General features: G+C 41.2%; 1 protein-coding gene across 1 annotated transcript; it reads right to left on the bottom strand.

Moving 5' to 3' along the window:
* Nucleotides 1–2,337: 2,337 nt before the first annotated feature.
* Nucleotides 2,338–13,621, bottom strand: kcnj12a (potassium inwardly rectifying channel subfamily J member 12a). The gene is made up of 2 exons (XM_076760710.1): nt 13,092–13,621; nt 2,338–7,653 (listed from the first exon to the last, which is right to left on the bottom strand). The coding sequence occupies exon 2, from the start codon at nt 7,490–7,492 to the stop codon at nt 6,191–6,193; it is 1,302 nt and encodes a 433-aa protein (XP_076616825.1). The 5' UTR covers nt 7,493–7,653; nt 13,092–13,621; the 3' UTR covers nt 2,338–6,190.
* Nucleotides 13,622–18,016: the final 4,395 nt, after the last annotated feature.

Genomic DNA, 18,016 nt, shown 5'->3' with positions numbered 1-18,016 from the left:
GAAAGTGTTGGCCACAGAGCCACATGCAGCTTGACACTGAAGAGCTTTATATAGCCCCTTCAACACGATTTCCCCTCATTTTACTGTCATCAAGAGTCCATGCTACAGGGAGTTTGTTCCAGCATTAATTATAACTAGTCTATATGGGCTGGCTGGCAGGGAGCCTGGCGAGGCCACTTCCTTGCATCCTTTCACGTCCTTTAACTGGCTCCAGTCTTTAGTAGGTGTAACGGCTTTTTGTTTTACATCATGTAAGCAACTGTGTGAGTCCAGGCCCCAGCTGGCTTAATCAACTGTTCCCTGGGAATCACAGAAGGGACATTCTCAAGGGATCCTGGGTGTCAACGTGCTGTTGCGTAATTTAAACAAAATATCATGATGACGCAGGAAAAAATCTTCTCAACCTTCTATCTATCTATCTATCTATCTATCTATCTATCTATCTATCTATCTATCTGTCTGTCTGTCTGTCTGTCTGTCTGTCTGTGAGGTTGTGTCTGGTTTGTTCCCCAGCTTCACGCTTTTTTTTTTTCTGGCCAGCGGGTTACGTGGCAACAGCCTCCATATGGTAATTAATAGGTTTTATTTGCAGGAGTGAGTGAGTGTGAACGGAGAGGCTTGTGCACCAGTGGCACTCTTAGCTCTGGGATGCAGACAACTGCTAACAGACGGTAAATGCAGCATTTTCTACTTGAGGAAATGGTAGAAATAACCAACATAAAGAATTAAAAAGGTAAGTTTCAGACATTTCTGCTTTATAGTTTTTTTTTTGGCCAAACCTAGCAACAAAAAGCATAGAGAGCAGCTTTGGATCTTGGAGCCCTGGCCCCAGTTGGCAATGTTAAACTGTGATTTACAGTGGACATGGATACATAGATGGCCAACAATACACAAGAATACCCTGGGATACTACCTGCTGAGAATTATTTAAGTAAATGAAGTCATAGTCTGCCCATTCCAATAGGCTACCCATCCCATCTGTATAGCATGTGTTTGGGATTACATAGCAACCATCTCACTTGCAAGGCAGTTTATCCTGACATGTCCTTAATTATCCAGGACCTCTCGGTGTCTAATCCTACTATTGCAGTACACTAGCTGGATATTACAGCTATCAAAAGACGGCTCACTTTCAGAGTAAAGTCAAATTCTGAGTTCCACAACCCGTGTCACACTGATGAAAAATCTATAATGCTTTCATGCATTAGTCCCTCTTTAACACTGTCCGCCACTAATCCTGAAAGCTTCACTTCTACTCTATGTGTGTGACACCAAGCCACACAAAGCCTAACATACACTGCCCAGGCCATATTACATAATCAAACTTGGCAAACGCTTCCAGCATGGCCTCTGTGATCCCAGTGACAGTTAGTGCTGAGACCCAGCGCCTGAGCTCAGCACAACCAGCGGCCAGCATGTTAATCCTACATCTGTCACTCACTGTGGGTGACTTAATCACCCCAACCTAAATTATTTAGAAAGAACCGATGGCCACAGATCTCATGCAAAGACATCAGAATTATTCATCACCAGTTAAAAATTTGTTCAGTGGCGCTGATGACATGGCATTGTACTAGCAAGCTGGCAACTTGCACAACTGTTTCAACTCTTTACTGTAAAAAGGCTCTACTGAACAGTATACAAAGTGTAAAATTTAGAAGAAGACCTATCGGTGCAGTTACTGTGCTACAGGCCTTTTCCACAGCAGACATATGGTATGTTTTACAAAAAATGCAGATGTTACTTATTAAACTAACGATGGCTCCATTCTATTCAGGCGTCCCCGTGAACTGTTATAGTGTTACAGTGAGCCAGCATGCACTGTACCAGGACCCTGAAACTGAAGCAGCCAAATGGAAGTCAGCCACCATGAATTTTATGATCTACACCTGTGATATTCCTATCAACATAATGTCGTAATGAAAAAGCTCCATAGTGAAGTTTAATGCTTAAAAACATGAAGGTTTCCTCAGTTCTGAGGTGGTTGAGTGATAATGATCTCTCATGTGTTGTTACTGCATTGATCTGACAAACTCAGCTGCAGGGCTCTTGCCCAGTTCAGCGGGGCCAAAAGGCCCCTGGCCCCGCTTGTTGTTTGTGTGTCACAGTGAGTAATTGATGAGCCTTCTTGAATAATTGGCCCAAGGCCAGGAAGTCATCTGACTTTGGTGACATGAATCTTGATTTCTCATCTTAAACCAGCGCTGATGGTGATGCATTACCTCAGCTACCACTTCATCCATTCATTAGGCTGGAGGATGTCTGGGGTTTGTATTGGATTTTACATTTCAGACTGGTGGACCATGTTCAAAAAACGAGATAAAACAAATTTTTTTTCCACAGTTAGTTTTTAATTGAATAATTTAAATGACTTTGAGTTAAAATCAAAAGCCCAGTAGACGTTATGCTGGACATAGGAAGACTTCTACAGAGGTCAAAGGTTTTTCCAATCATCCCTTTAAGAGAAATACCTGTTTAATCATGAGCATCTGTGCAGAAATGAAACAAAAGAAATTAAATCATTGAAAACTGAGACAAGAATCATATTTTTGCCTCTCAATAGTGATTTCATTGTAGTATTCTGATAAAAACAGATAAATATTGATTGCTGTATTCTATCAAAAAGAACTTTGTATAAAAATAAGCAGGTTTGTTCCGCCTGGCTGCTCCCTATTATCATTTTTAGAACGTTGCTATGTTTTCACACTACAAACCTTTATATTTAGTTAAATATTTGTTTCTTTTTGAAGGGCTCAGGTGGGCAACATCAAAGCAAACAATCTCTGAAAAAATTATTTAGTAGAAATGATTAAACTATGCATTTCAGTGATGCAGCTCAGAAGCTGTTGATGCTTCACGTTTTGTTTTTTACCACTGAAAATTTGTGAGTTGGTACAGAGGCTTCACACATCAGTGTATACAACCTTCCCAGAAGGCAACGAGCATAATAAATTATTTAGGGTTGGGTAAAGAACGCTTCGTTTATTAGCCAAAAAATGTTCTTTATATTTTATATACTAAATCCTTTAATTTTCTAAAAAAGCAACATATAACCAAGATCATCGAGTCAAACATACTGCTAGAGTTAAGTGACTATTTGGAAAATATTAGTCATTGTGACCAAAATAACAACCATTTCATGGTTCTCCTCTTTGTTTTCATGTTGTAGTTTTTCACCATATCCCATTTGTTTATTTCTGTACATATATATATCTATATATATTATCTTTAATGTGTGAAAGTTAGTTTTAGTGAAAAGTAAAAAGTTTTAGTGAGGTAATAGATAAACTGGACTTGATACAAAAACATAAACATGTTGAGGTTTGAATGATAGATTCTGGATAGGTATCTAGAATAGGTCAGGGATAATCTTTGAATGCTATTGTTCATGCCAAAGAAAAAACATTGTCATGCATCATAATTATGTCTCTTAAACTACTGTAGATAGTGACGTCAAATGATTGAGTCTATAACTATGACTTAAATGTTTAGCTGATTTGGTGTTAACATTTGGTTGAATAGGGGTTTGCTTTGATTAATGGCATATTTTTAGGAATTATTTAAAATTCATAAAGACTTTTAAATCAATCACTGAAGAAGAGACGTTTTGCAAACTGGAAACTGAAACACCTTTTTAGAATATGATCATTATAAACTACTTTTGGAGGATTACCTTGGGAACAGTCACTTCAAAGCTGAAGTCTGAGCTACACACCATTACTTTGGTATCAAATCTGTGAAATCATATGCATACAAGTACAATAAAAACAAAAGGATGCAGGCTACACCATTCCTTTCGCTTGTTATCTGTGAATCAAGAATTATAGATATGCATGTTCAGTGTGTTAAAAAGAATCATTGAGAATATGCCTTCTAAAACGGATACAGAGAGGTGCATTTCAGTGTTTATTGCTTCCTTCCAGACCTCGGCCCAGTGTCTCAACTCATTGTATTAGCATATTGCTAAAATGCATGTAGCTGTCTACAGTATGCGATGTTTGAAAATGCTAGAGGGATTACTATGAGGACTGAAAAAGGAGAAGGTTATTTTTCTTTGTTTTATTGTTGCTATCTGTTTGGACAGCATTGAAAGGGATAACAGGTTTTTAGCCAAACAGTCTCGCACACGCTCTTTTTATTCTTTAAAGGATGCATCTGCCGTATAATAATTAAATAATATTTTGTCCTGGCATTAGTTTGTAATAGGTAGTGTTGGAAACAGAGATTAACTCTGTTAGAAAGAGCAGTTAAATTTACCCACTGTTGATGTTGAATAGAAATGTAGGGCCAGATACTGTAAGCTGGCTGATACGTTTGGACTATTCTAACCTTCTTAGCATAATGCAAAGTGTTGTAGACACATTTGCCCTTATGATTGCTTGTTCGTTTTAGCAATTGGAATGGATGCTTGTTACGTGGTTAGAAACACCCAAACTGTACATTTCAAATTCAGCTGACCAAAGAAATACATCAGGAATACCTCTAAGTCTTGCATTATTCCTGTGTACATTTTAAAAGTTTTGGCGATATGCGAAATTTAAATTTCACTTGTGATTAACTCCTGATAAATCAAACAGCTACTCTTACAAATTGAGTTTATGCATTTTTTTTTAATTCCAGGCTGTTTTTCTAAGCATTAGGTATTGATTAAAGGACTAGTGTGTAAGATTTAGGAGGATCTATTGGCTGAAAATAAGAATTGGTCTGTTTTCATTACCTTAGATTGAACTCCCTATATCTTCAAAGGGAGCTGGTCCCCTTCCACGGAGTCTGCCATGTTTCTACAGTAGGCCAGAATGGACAAACCAAACACTGGCTCAAGAGAATGTTTTTTGTGAGTTTCACAGCCACCTTAGGTTCTCCTACACTCTTGGAAAGGAGGGGTTGGGTATTTAGTTGGTTGCAATCTGCAACCTCACAACTAGATGCCCCTAAATCATACACACAGGACCTTTAAAGGGACATCATTCCATAATTTCATCTCACTCAGAGTTCAGTAGGGTGTCTGTCCCCTGATACTGTTGATAATATGCATAGATTAGTCTTTAGACAAAAGCACATTAAGGGGGATCAGTTTATGCCAGTTTGTTTACAGTCTTAATTTCCATATGGAATGGAAGAAAACTTGTTAATGACTACCAACATGCAGGTTTTAGTTGAACTTCGTTTATTAGATAATATCTGAAGTTGTGAAGGTAAAGGTACACTTTAAGGTGCATTTTTTTGTGGGGTTACAAATTTCTGCTATTCAGTTATTAATCTGAAGAATACAAACCTGGATATTGCAACCTGTGTATTGCAGAAAAGAAATTTTGTGAAAATACAAAATGCCGGTTGTCCACCATTTGTGCTTTAGTTTTGTTTTACCTGACTACTTAGCAATGTTTGTACATGACATGATATGTGTAGGCCAGTGCAGCCAAGTCAGGATGTTGGTGGTTTGTAAGATGTTAAGAGATTATAAAGAGAACGTTTCTCTGTACAATTTAATTTCTTATCAGCATATTACTTTATGTTCTTCATAGTGCAATTTAATTTGCCAACTCTCCCTACATTGGTAGATTTTGGGATCACACAAATACTAAAATGAAAGTGTTGAATTATGTTGTTCTCAGTGGCTCATGGGTCAGATGTTTTATCATGGCTCATTGCATCTGACTGCTGCAGTGCACGAATTTTCAATGTGTCACTGAACGCAGGTCCAACAAATTACAGCAATGCGAGGAGAGCTTAAGAGAAGCCTCGTAACACTATTATTTGTGCCCAAGAACAAGTTGAAAGAGCAACTTCTATTCAGTAGAGGTGTTTTTGGAAACTGATACTGCACACAAAACATAACTTACCTAAGCAATGTATTTACACCTAAGATTTGATTATAAGGTTCTGCCATAATAGTTTTTTATGCACTATCATTGAACACTCCTAACTCAAAATGACCATGTGAAAAAAGATTCAAGTTTCCATTAAGGAAGAAGGTCTTTCTCTAGCCTTTTCCTTGATTGTAGACATTCCTTACCACAATTTTCTAAGCTGTGTACGCTTTTCCCCATTCCTTCCAGTTAAGTCCCTTTTACTGTTGTCCTATTTCTTTTCCAATCTTTCAAAACAGTCAGCTTTTCCTATGGCACTTTGCATTGTTCTGCATTTTTACCCTTGGATAAAGTTATTGAACGTCGACCCTGGGTAGAGGTCATATTTCCGACTCTCTACGATATGACCTTTGATCCAGTGCCCTGGTGGCCTGTAAGCGTTCAAACTCGTGTCGGCTGTTTCGGTCTGGACTGAGGTTTGCCAGTGCCCTGCTCCCACCACCTACATCCTCCTCCTCATCATCGCGGCTGAGGAAGGCCAGTTCATTTTCATAGCAGAAGGAGTTAGAGCTGGGGACTAGGAACTTGTTCTCCACCATCTCCTTGGCACTGCAGCGGGGGGTGGACGGCACCTCGTAGGTTTTGTGAAAGTGAGAGTAATCCACCTTGTACAGGTTCTTCTCCTCAAACAAGACTGGCTCGAAACGGTGACCCCAAAGGATCTCAGAGGCCAAGTAGGAACTGCGAGCCTGCGTAGTCATGGCAGTTGCTTCAACCATCCCCTCTAAGATGACGACAATCTCAAAGTCTGCAGTCTCCAGGTCCTGTTTGCTGATCCCAAAAAGGGGGCTCTCCTCATCTATCTCATGGAGAATAGTGATGGGTGAAACCAAGAAAATCCTGTCCAGGCCTTTATCAAAGCCCACATTAATGTCTATCTGGTCTAGAGGAATATATTCCCCCTCATCAGTGATTCGAGGTTTGATGAGCTGTGCCCTGACATGGGCTTCTACAATGTGGCTCTTGCGAAGGTTCCCTACTCTCCACATGAGGCACAGCTTTCCATCCCGCATGGCAATGACAGCGTTGTGGCTAAACAACAGAGTTTGTGCTCGCTTCTTAGGCCTCGCCATCTTGGCCATGATGGCGCCAATCATAAAGCAGTCAATGATACAGCCCACTATGGACTGGAAGACCACCATGAAGACAGCCACTGGACACTCCTCAGTCACACAGCGGTAGCCATAACCTATGGTAGACTGTGTTTCAATGGAGAATAGAAAGGCAGCCACAAATCCATTGACCTGTAGGACACATGGAGTGAAGTTGTCATCCCCGGCTGGGTTATCCAGATCTCCGTGCAGCAAAGCAATGACCCAAAAGGCTAAGCCGAAGGCTAGCCAGGACACAACAAACACAAGAGTGAAGACTACCAGCATCCATCGCCAACGAATATCAACACATGTGGTGAAGATGTCGGCCATGTAGCGCTGCGACTTGTCGTCCATGTTGGCAAACTGCACATTGCACTGGCCATTCTTTTTGACGAAGCGGTTGCGGCACTTGCGGCGTGTGTGGATCTTGCCATTGCCAAAACCGTTCATGCCATGCATGGTAGTGAGGCGGAGACCCTCTTCCTCAGATGACACAATGCTGTAGCGGTTGATCCTTCCCACACTCATGCTCCTGGCGGCGCCCTCAGCTGGAAGGTCAGAGCAGAAGGGCAGGCCTGGAGTCCCAGTGTGCAATCGAGGCCCCTCACAGCTTGATCACTGGCTAAATCTCCATTTTAGTGAGTCATAGACAGGGAGCTGGGTGGGAGCCTTGTGCCTTAATCCAGTCCCTGTAGAGAGTGAAAGGAGAGGAGAGCAATATGAGCATCTTCCATGTGATGGTAAAATCACACCACACCTGTATTCGAAGCATCACTAAAGACTGAACCATAAAAACTTTTAGTGACTGAATTTCAAAACATTGTTATATAACACTCATAAAATAATTTTGCTCCTGGCCCTAAAAGAAGGCCACTGATATTAATTTACCATTACACTGAATTAAGTGTCTGTGCGTTCGAGAGCAAATGATAATTCCCTCACATTTGAATGAGAATAGTTTTTTGGGGGGGGGCAGATATACAACTCAGATGAACTTGAGTTGATTTTTGATTATGACTGATGTTATCATGTGTTTCTTTCAATACCTTTTGTTTATTATAAGGTTTCCCATTAACTAATATTCGTGTTAAAGGCTCACCTCTGTTAAAATTGTCTGGCAAATCTTTTACATTAAAGTTTTAGAGTATTTCCAGCATTGTTATGGTTTCAGACACTTTTTTCCCATCACACCTCCCAATACAAAGTTTGTAGTATTAGTATTCATTATACGGGTTGCTTCACACTCCTTCTCCTCACCATCTTGCTCTCTTTAAACATCACGACTCAAAATCCACTTGGCCCTCACTGAAGGGTCCTCACGTCTTTTGATGTCGGCTGGGTAAGTGAAGAGCTGGCCTCACAGCAGATCCACTTCATCACATGGCATTTCCGATGCTTTTTATTTCTCACATTATAAATAAGGTTGGCACACTAAGTCATCGCCTACCAGATGTTTATTATTATGTCATGAAAAAATTGACCATCGTGTGTCACAACTCGTTTCTTCAGGGCAGTTATGTTACAGGCCTACCAGGGATTGGGAAGGCTATCACATATTAGTTATCAGCATGTCTTGGTTGTATCTATAGTTTATCAGCAGCATGCCATGCAGTCATCACAACAGGCAAAGTGTTCTCTTCTGTCTGTTCTAACTTTGCCATTGTCCTTTCAGTACAATACTTTGGTGAGGGCAGTAGAGGGGTGTGTGTATTTAAACATACTCCTTTGGGATTTATATGTGTGCCACTGATTCCATGGACATGCAATTCCAGATGCTGTGTGCAGAGATGCGAGAGAAGGACTCTGTGTATTTGACCCCATTCTGTACAATTTGCAGTATTATTAATCATGTTGTGAGGATGCGGTAAATTTACACCACCTTCCCATGGTGCTTCATACAAGTAGGGAGTAGATTTCTCCCCCATGCAATGTCCTGTATTACCTATTCATTGTAATTACATATTGGAACTTAGAATATCTCAAGAGTGGACTCAACACACATAATAACATGAAGCAGATACTCATACTTTATGTGTCAAAATGTTAATCTGGTATGAAATTAATCTGCAATATGTCACTATGGCTGTCAAATGAGTTTCTCAGTCAGGCATCAGATAACCTGGCCCCTGCGCTGGATGTTGAGCCTCAGGGTCAAGGGGTTTTTACCCTGGGGGCCAGACTGAGGCCCCTCTGGGTGCAGACAGCTTTTAGCGCCTGGCCACATCCGCTCTGTGTCTGCCCGCCTGATTTGGACCCTGAAGACTTGACAGTTCAGTCATGTGCGTTCCCAAATCCCGGGTGCCCTGCCGTCTGCCACGCACTCACACTAATGCCGCCCTCACTCACACTCTTTCAGGTGGAAGTGCTCCCGATCTGGAGCCAAATTACATCATGCACAATCTTAAAATTGTCCCTCAGGTGTCAAGCACATATATGTATCCAGAAAACATACTGTAGCTAAATGTTCTATCCTATTCTTATTCTTCCGAAGGCTTTTTTTTTTGCCTTCTGACAATATCACACGACATTCCCAAAAGAACACAGCTGTTAATGCTAAAAATAGTAACCCTATCACTACTCTCACATATGTAAATCTGTCAAACAGAGCTGATTATCTCATACTATCTAACTGTCTCTACTGCTTGATTTTTACGCACACAATTTAGTTATGTATGTTGTGCATCCATGTAGTGCCAGGTGGGCTTGACTGCATGGCATAGTAACCACACTGACTGTGTTACATAATTGAGATGAATCTCAATGAGCCTCTGCATTTCACACAATACATCTTTGTCAGTCTACACACTACACACATGACCTGAGCAGCCCTGCACGGTGCGCAGTCTCCATATCATACTGTGTCAAGTGTCCTGTGAATTGGTCAGATGAAAGTAAAAACCCTCCCTGTGTACTAGGAGTCATTAGATAAATGTCCCAGAGTCCCGTGCAGAAAGCCTTTGCCATAGCTCACTCTTTAAATCAGATTGTCCCTCTGAGAGCTTGTGCATGTGGTACTTAAAGATTAATCTTTGTCACCAGCCCTTTGACATGGATTTGACAGTGATTTTTAGCATGCCAAAAAGTTTGATGTTAGATTAAACAACTGCTAGTGGCAGCTGAATAGCTTCAAATCCTAATTGCACTAATTCAGATAAATTGGTTGTTTAATTTAACTCAGGAACAAACAAAAGACACTAAATATGAGCTCACTGCTGCTGTTGAAAGTGTGTAGTTGTATTGAGAGACACGTCTATCAGTGTAGAAATGATAGCAGGTTCTAATCCTGTGTTTTGAATTCCGGCGGTACGTCAACCTTTTTGCTTATATATCTATTACACAGATTGTGCCTCTAATACCGGTCGTTAATTCCTAGAGCACTACCATGCAAATCGTGTACTACAAGCAGCGTGAGATGACAGCTCAGAGGGAGGCCATTACTGCATCTTTGATTCATAAGGCAGGACATGGAAAGTGATTTGCACCACAGCCTATAATTTCATGGGTAACCTTTTGTGACCTAGTCCAGCTGTGTGTGTTCTTGGGGAGTTGAGAGAAGTGACTAGGGGAGATGATAAGCTTGCAGCTGATTAGGATGAATAGAATGAATAATTGGATGTGCAAAATAATGGAAGGGATTGGGAGGAACAGTGAGGTGGAGCAGGAGAGGGTACTTCATCTCAAGGCATGCATGCAGGAAACTGAGCTCAAGCACTACGATCATGGCCCACCTCCCAAGGCCATTGTGAAGGAAAAGGCGAGGCTCAGGTGTCATTGTATTTTCCTATAGCTCCCCACGCGGAACTCATCTCATCTCAAGTGACCTACAGGTATTTTCCTATAGAAAGTAACACCGCTTCACCATGCAGAGATGTTACCTGATTGACAGCATGCTGTACAAACTATAGTTCACAGCTTGTTTTTTTGTTGTTTTGTAATGTAATGTAATGCAATAATTGGTGACATTTCAAAGGCTGTAACTTTTAGATAAATAGACCTAAAGAGTATAAGTTAGAACCAGACAGTATTTAGCCCTGGAGGCTGTTTGACTCGGTATGTAGGCCATCCCCTGTGTCGAGATGCCATCTCAGGTGGTAGTAGAGAGAAGTGGTAGAATGAAGTGTTCATAAAGCACTGCGTCACCTTCTCACATTGTTATAACAGCTGGTTTAATTTATGCAAGTAGAACAAAATCTGTAGTTTTTTGCTGGCTGCACCTGTATCTTTTCCACCGTTCAAACACCTGGTTCCCATCGATTGATCATTCCCACATGTGAGCTTCTCACTGGGCTTTTTTGATCTTTATTTGTGCAGTTTTTTAATTACTTGTGCCCATTCACAAAGGCTGAATCACCCATATTAAACCTGAACTCTGTAATTTCCAATTTTAAGTGACACCTGTTGGTTACAGCACACAAGCTTATAGATAGATTACTTTTAATACATCGCTGTCATACAGTACATGAGATGAGATGTAGTCGGTGCCTTTTGTGTTGATGTGTTGTATTTTATGTTTTCAGTGTGTCCTACTGCATGTTAAATATCCCTTTTGAATAATAAAAGTGAATCAAACTGAGCTAAGCTGAGATGAAAAGGAGGATGAGGTCATTGAACTGTCAGGCAACGCTGCATAATCTTCATTCTCTTCATCCTCTGTCTCTTTTGTGCTATCACATCAGTGGTTTCTTTATACACTGATAGAAAAGTGCATTACCTTAAGCAACACATTTATCCATTAATACCTGCCCGTGCCTGTCCTGCACTATTGTTTGCTAAAATAGATGCGACAGTCAGTTGTCTGATATAATACTTCCTGGAAATTTAAAAGTGGAAACCGGTGGATTTGTTATCAAGCTATTTGTTGAAGTTAAATTGGGAAGATGAAATGCAGAAATGAGTGTATTTGTGATTCTGCTGGTTACAGCCTAAAACCAGTGACTTTTATAGTCTGTTGATCGATTGCTTTTAAACAAACAAATGTGCTCGATTTCTGTAATCAAATGTAAAAAAGTGGCATCTTAAAATTGCTTAAAACCACAAGCTTTTCAGTTTAAAATGTTAAGAAACAGAGAAAAGCAGCAGCTACCCAGAATTAATTTTTTGGCCTTTTCACTTAAAAACTGACTTTGAGCTATCATTAATTGTAGGTTCATTGTCACCAGTTCATTTTCTGTTGAATGAATGATCGATTATTTGATCATTTCAGCGGTACTATCATCACTCAGTATAATGTATTTTTTTCCTCTCACCTGCCCTCCCTCTCCTGTCTGAACAAACTGTGATATGGATCGAGACAATGTAGAGATGAATCTCACATCATTGTAGACTCCAGCATTTCATTTTTATTTTAACTCGTTACTTTTAAGGTTTGTCTTTCTCTGCCTTCTAGCTACATTTCAGGGTTTTGTTGTTGTTGTTGTTGTTGTCGTCGTCGTTTTAACCCTTTGGGAGCTGGGACCCTGTCGATATTACTGATACTGATATCGACAGGCAGGGCCTTCTCGGCCACTCCAAAATCCAAGCTAAAGGCTTAAGGTGATAAACCCGGCATGAAATCTTTAGGGTGGAAAAATCTATAGAAGAAGCTTTTCTGCAGTCGTAAAGAAAGATACTGTGCATTAAATAATGATAAAAATAATAATAATAATAATAATGATAATGTTTTGGCTCTGTACTACAGCACAGTGGATTGGAAATGAAACCACGAGACTACAGGATTGACTTTCAGCTTTAATTTGTGGTGTTTACATTTGCATCAGGTGAACAGTCACAGAATTTTAGCAGTTTTTATGCATTTTTTTGCATAACGGGTATAACATGTGCTTGGACAAAAAGATTACATTAAATAAAGTTTATTGTATTTAATTGTATTTGTACATCCTTTGTAATCAATGACTAGTTTACTGTAATTCAAAATGATTCTTATGGGGTTTTTTTTTTAATTAGGAATTAATAGCTTTATATGTCTGAATGAGTTTCAGCAGGACGACTGTTGCTGCTCCAAACAGAATGCTTAAGAGTAGACATTGCCATCCAGTGCCACTTTTCTAACTCTACAGACCAGTGACATCTGACAAATAGTGACGTGACATTCAGGCTGCAAGTTTGAAGCTTCCTGTCCTCCTCTTACCTTTATTTGTACCTGTCCTCCCCACAGGCTGCAGAAGTAAAAGGTGGTGTCTTCTCTCCCAGTGTCCCTGTTAACCAAACTGTGGCATTCTCTGCATCTGCCGCTGCAGCTGCTCCTTCTTTGTGTGTTACTCTAATACTGGAGAAAACCACTCCATCATCTTCAGCACAAGGCACAGACCCCCTTTGAATTTCTTCATCCTTGCTTCATCTCTTGTCTCTCTCTCTTTTTTTTTTCCAGGTGCTGTTGTGAGCGGAGATAAAACGCAGCTCCGACCAGGCTGAATCACACCAGAAACCTTGGGCCAAGTCAGTCAGTCAGTCAGTCAGTGCCGGACAGGTTTGAAACAAGAATTATCCCAGTGAAAATTCAGCTTTTTGTATTTCCATCTTCTGAGGCTATTTCTTCAGCTGGTCTTCTGCTCATCTTTACTGACATGAAGTCTGTCCCTCACATTTCCCATAAAACTGCACAATACTCTCTCACTGCTTATTAACTGAACAGCTCTCTCTATCAATCTTTTGCAATCTGATCTAGTTGGACTGCTGCTCTCTCTCTCTCTCTCTCTCTCTCTCTCTCTCTCTCTCTCTCTCTCCCCCTCTGACTATTTCTTCACTGTCTCCCTCCCTCCCTCTCTCCTCCCTGTCTCTCCCTCCCTCTCAGCCTCCCTCCCTCCCATGGTGTCACAGAAAACTGCCATTTGCAGCCTCCCTCCCTCCCTCCTCCTCTCTCTTTTCTCCTCCCCTCCTCTCTCTCTCTCTCCCCCCTGTTGTCTCTCTCCCTCCCTCCCTCCCTCCCTCCCACATCATGGCACTACCAGTTGACAGCAACTTGATGCACAGACGTATCATTCAGAAAACTCCAGCAGACAATCTACCATTGTATTTGATCAGATGCTAATCAAAAGTAAATGGAAGCAACATCATGAACATGAAAGGCTTTCACAAAGGCTTCCCACATGAAATTAACAGCTCAGAGTTTGCTGCCTTTTTGAGCCCATCTGCTTTGCTTTCTCTGCAAAATAAGTCCTCTTATCCCATCATTTACCTTCGTAGAAAAGAGCTGATTTATGAGAGGTGATTTATTTAGACCTGGCCTTTGCAGCGTCAGGTGAGAAGACTGACTGCCGCACAGCCATGACATGACCAGGGCTAATCTTCACGCATCCTTTCGGCCTGCGATAGTCTTTCTGTAATGAAGCCTCGATGCATGCTGCGTAGTGCGGTGTGTATATCGATATATCATGCTGCCGGGTGCTGTGTCTGAGTGCAGAGTGATGCCTTTCACACTTGTCACCAACAACTAATCAACTGCATTTGACCTGAGGATGCATGTGTGTGCTTGTGTGTGTTTGTCTCGCCACACCAGGACTCCTGGGTCAGAGGGATTGAAATTGAAGTGTGCCAATCACTCTATTAGTCAGCTCTCTTGTTTCACCATATTCTGTAACTGTTCAAGGTATAAAACCTTTTAGGAAGGCATGGTATCTTCCAACGAAGAGCTGTTTTCATGGTTTGTGCTGGGCTATTGTCTCAATGTGTCACTACGCCTGTATCTCTGACTAATCTTCAGCGTTCCTGGTTTTTTGCCTTCAGTTGTTTTTGGGAAGCGAGCTGAAGCTTTTTCTCCGCTGTTGAGTACGTTATCCTTGACAGCTTCAAAGTGTGACATTATCCTCAGAGCTGAGTGCCTGCTCCCCTTTTCTCACGTCTTTTCAGAGAGCCAGTCATCAGTCAAATGCTAAAAGAGATGACAATTAGTAAGGGAGGGGGTTGAAAGAGTGAGAAGTTTCTAAATACAGCCGTACTGGCTCAGCCCCAGCTTTATCACTAATGATTCATCAGTGCAGGAACCCTCTCTCTCTCTCTCTCTCTCTCTCTCTCTCTCTCTCTCTCTCTCTCTCTCTCTCTCTCTGTGCTCCTATTCGCTCCCCCTCACAGCCTCTGATTTCAGACTTCTGAGGGTGATTTGCAATAGCCTGTGTGTGATCATCACCAGGCTATTGTGTTTGGCCGAGGACGTCAACTAATGGAGCACAAAGCGTCCTTTAAAGTGCCTCTCGGTCTGTGTCGGCAACAGGTACTATACCGGCTCCTGCATAATGTAAGGCTTCGACACCGGGGCGCTGCAAGCCAGGAGAACAGTAGATCACAAGGTTCACACATCTAGACAGTAAACCTCGTTATGTAACTGCACCATAATCACAGGTGGCAGCTCATATATCCTTTGCATGTGTGTGTCTAAATGAGAGGGTTTTGCCTCCCTGGGAGATGGCTAAGTGGGATCCACCACCGCTTCCATGGCTACAGGTATAACACATTTTTGCTATTCTCGGACCAGTAAGAATTGGTAGAAATGAAGCAAAGAGAGAGACACAGAGAGAGGGAGAAAGAAGGAGAGGAGGTTGGTCAACTGAAGGCTTTGGCGATATTGAGGCCATTGTAAACATGACTCATCAAAGAAGGAGTGTGTTGGGAAAATGAAAAATGAGCATCGTAGACAGTTAAAGAGGTAGTATAGAAATTCAGTCTTTAATCTTCAAATCCAAATTTTATCGTTTTAAACTAACTCCTCACAGTCAATGCACCACAAAAGGAGCTGGACTTGATTGACTCCACTCACTAAACCTTTAAGAAAATCCTTCTAATCTGACCATTGTACAGCGTTTGAACTGAAATGCCTTCATGTCTGGAAAGTAATGGAATAAATGAAAAACTCAAAAACAAATATTGATTTGCAAAAAACACAACGAATGAAATCATGCAACCCTTTGCCACAGCGTAACTGAAAGAAAATCACAAAAACAGGCTTATAGGTGACGTTTGAAATACAGATTTAATGCGAAAATGGAAGAAAGAAGTGGCACACTGAGGTATTAAAACAGCAGCTGATAGGAAAAAGTGAAGAAAAGGGAGAGTTGGAGATAGTGAGATCCCTCAGCTCCCGCCAGTTTTAGGCAGTAAGGTGTAATTTGCATTAATCAGAAGGTCCCTCAGAATAAACTTTTCACAATCTTTCTGGTGATAGTGATTTTGGCATTTCATCTTTTTTATAATGACACTCACCTAAGTCAGACACTGCCCAGGAGCTCTGCTGGCTTATTGCTGCTGACAGCTCAATCTCTCTCCATCATAATCAAGAAATATCATCTAAAGGCTTTTGACACACAAAGGGAAATAAATATGAAATATGTGCTGTGTTAGTAATGGGTAATGCTAACAATAAGATCCATACAGAGAGCCTCTGAAACTGATAGATTTGCCTAATAGAAAGGATGTGACTGTACAAAAGCCATACTACATGTCACACTCATTCATTACACCTTATTTAAGACGGTTAAATGTATTCATATTGAAGTATTTAATAAGTGAAAACTACCCTCAGTCATTGTGATACTTCAAAAGCACAGCTACATATTGCCACTGAACCTTCCTCTGGCTCTTTACCTCTCATCTTGACAAATCATTTTGTCTCACACTAACATGTCTTATTATATTGTGTGGAAGCCCGGAAGAGCTCTGAACTTTCCCCCTCCCTCTCACCCTGCTCGGCTTGTCACTAAGCACCCCAATTACATTATTCTCTGAGACTCCTGTCTGATGCGGCTATTTCAGGCTTTGGAGCCATTCCTGTTCATTTCATTTTTGCAACTTCATTTCTTGTCAGCAGGGATTAGGAATGTGATATTACTGTACTCACACTGGCTGAAATAGTTGTGAAAAGGCCTTCTTGTTCTTGGGCCCAGCTGGTTGTTGTTTAGTGTGGCGGCAGCAGAGTGTGCATGGGGGACAGTGTGGAAAATAACATCTTACACAAACTTCAGAATTGCCTAGGGTATAACCATGATGTGCATAGCAGATTCTATGTTTAACAGAGGAAAATGGTGTGTTTATCAGAAAAAATCATGTACGCATACAGTAGTGTTTATGGTCATATACAAGCCTATTGATGTGCACTTGATGGTCTGCTATTGTAGTTTCATACACTTCACTGCTAAGCATGATCCTAAAATGAGGACTGATAACCTGTGTAGCTGGATTCAGACAAACCACATGTGTGGGATATCAGTCTGCATCAGTCTGAAAGGGGATGGGAAGGAGATTGTGGGGCTGAAACAAAAAACAAAAAAAAACAACTTTCCTAGATATATTTTTCAACATATTACACATGTACATGTTCACAAGATAATACATAAATATGTTTAGATGGTTAGCCTTCTTTCTTTCTCTTCACTGAGAGGAAACCTCTCTTCTTTCAGGAACATCCTGACTACATTCACACAGTTACACACATTCACACTTGGAAGCTGCCCAGTACAGCCAGAGTCTCATCTGCTGGCCGCTGAGCAGCTCCACCGGAGTGGTTGGGGTTAAGGACCTTGCTCAAGGGCACCTCAGCGATGGTAATAAGAGAGGAACAAGTGCTGCCTTTTCACTTTCCCCATTCAGATGTATCTTTCCAGTCCAGGGGATTGAACCTGGGGATTGAGCTCTCTTCTCTAACCTTTAGGCCACCAATGCCACTTGTGTTTTTCAGTCTCCTTTTGTCTACGATACACCTGCACCTTTAAACACCTTTAAATGTTGTTTAAATTTAAATGTTAAACCCAGCCCTGCCATGGACACTGTTGCCAGACATGACGGTCAGTGCAAAACCACTGCATGTTCTGCTAACCGTTTATCACCAAGATGCAACAGGCATTGTTGTTGTATTAAAAGAAAAGTATTGCATACGATTTGTTCTAGAAAACAGCACCGTAGTAGAACGTTCCACAACACCTACTCCACCATCACAGTCACAGCAGCCGTGACTGCATGTGAGGACAGAGACTGTTAATGCTTTTACATAATGACTCCTACAGCTGCACTTAACCTCCCTCTTGCTCTTCGCCTCACTCTGGGTGATGGGTGCTGTCCAGAGATGGA

Source organism: Chaetodon auriga, chromosome 20 (assembly GCF_051107435.1).
Source record: "Chaetodon auriga isolate fChaAug3 chromosome 20, fChaAug3.hap1, whole genome shotgun sequence".
NCBI lineage: Eukaryota > Metazoa > Chordata > Actinopteri > Chaetodontiformes > Chaetodontidae > Chaetodon > Chaetodon auriga.
Note: the sequence above shows the minus strand (reverse complement) of the source record. Positions and strands in the feature narration are given on the sequence as shown.

Coding starts and splice junctions, on each gene's coding strand:
- kcnj12a (XM_076760710.1), bottom strand. CDS start 7,492: ATGAGTGTGGGAAGGATCAACCGCTACAGCATTGTGTCATCTGAGGAA.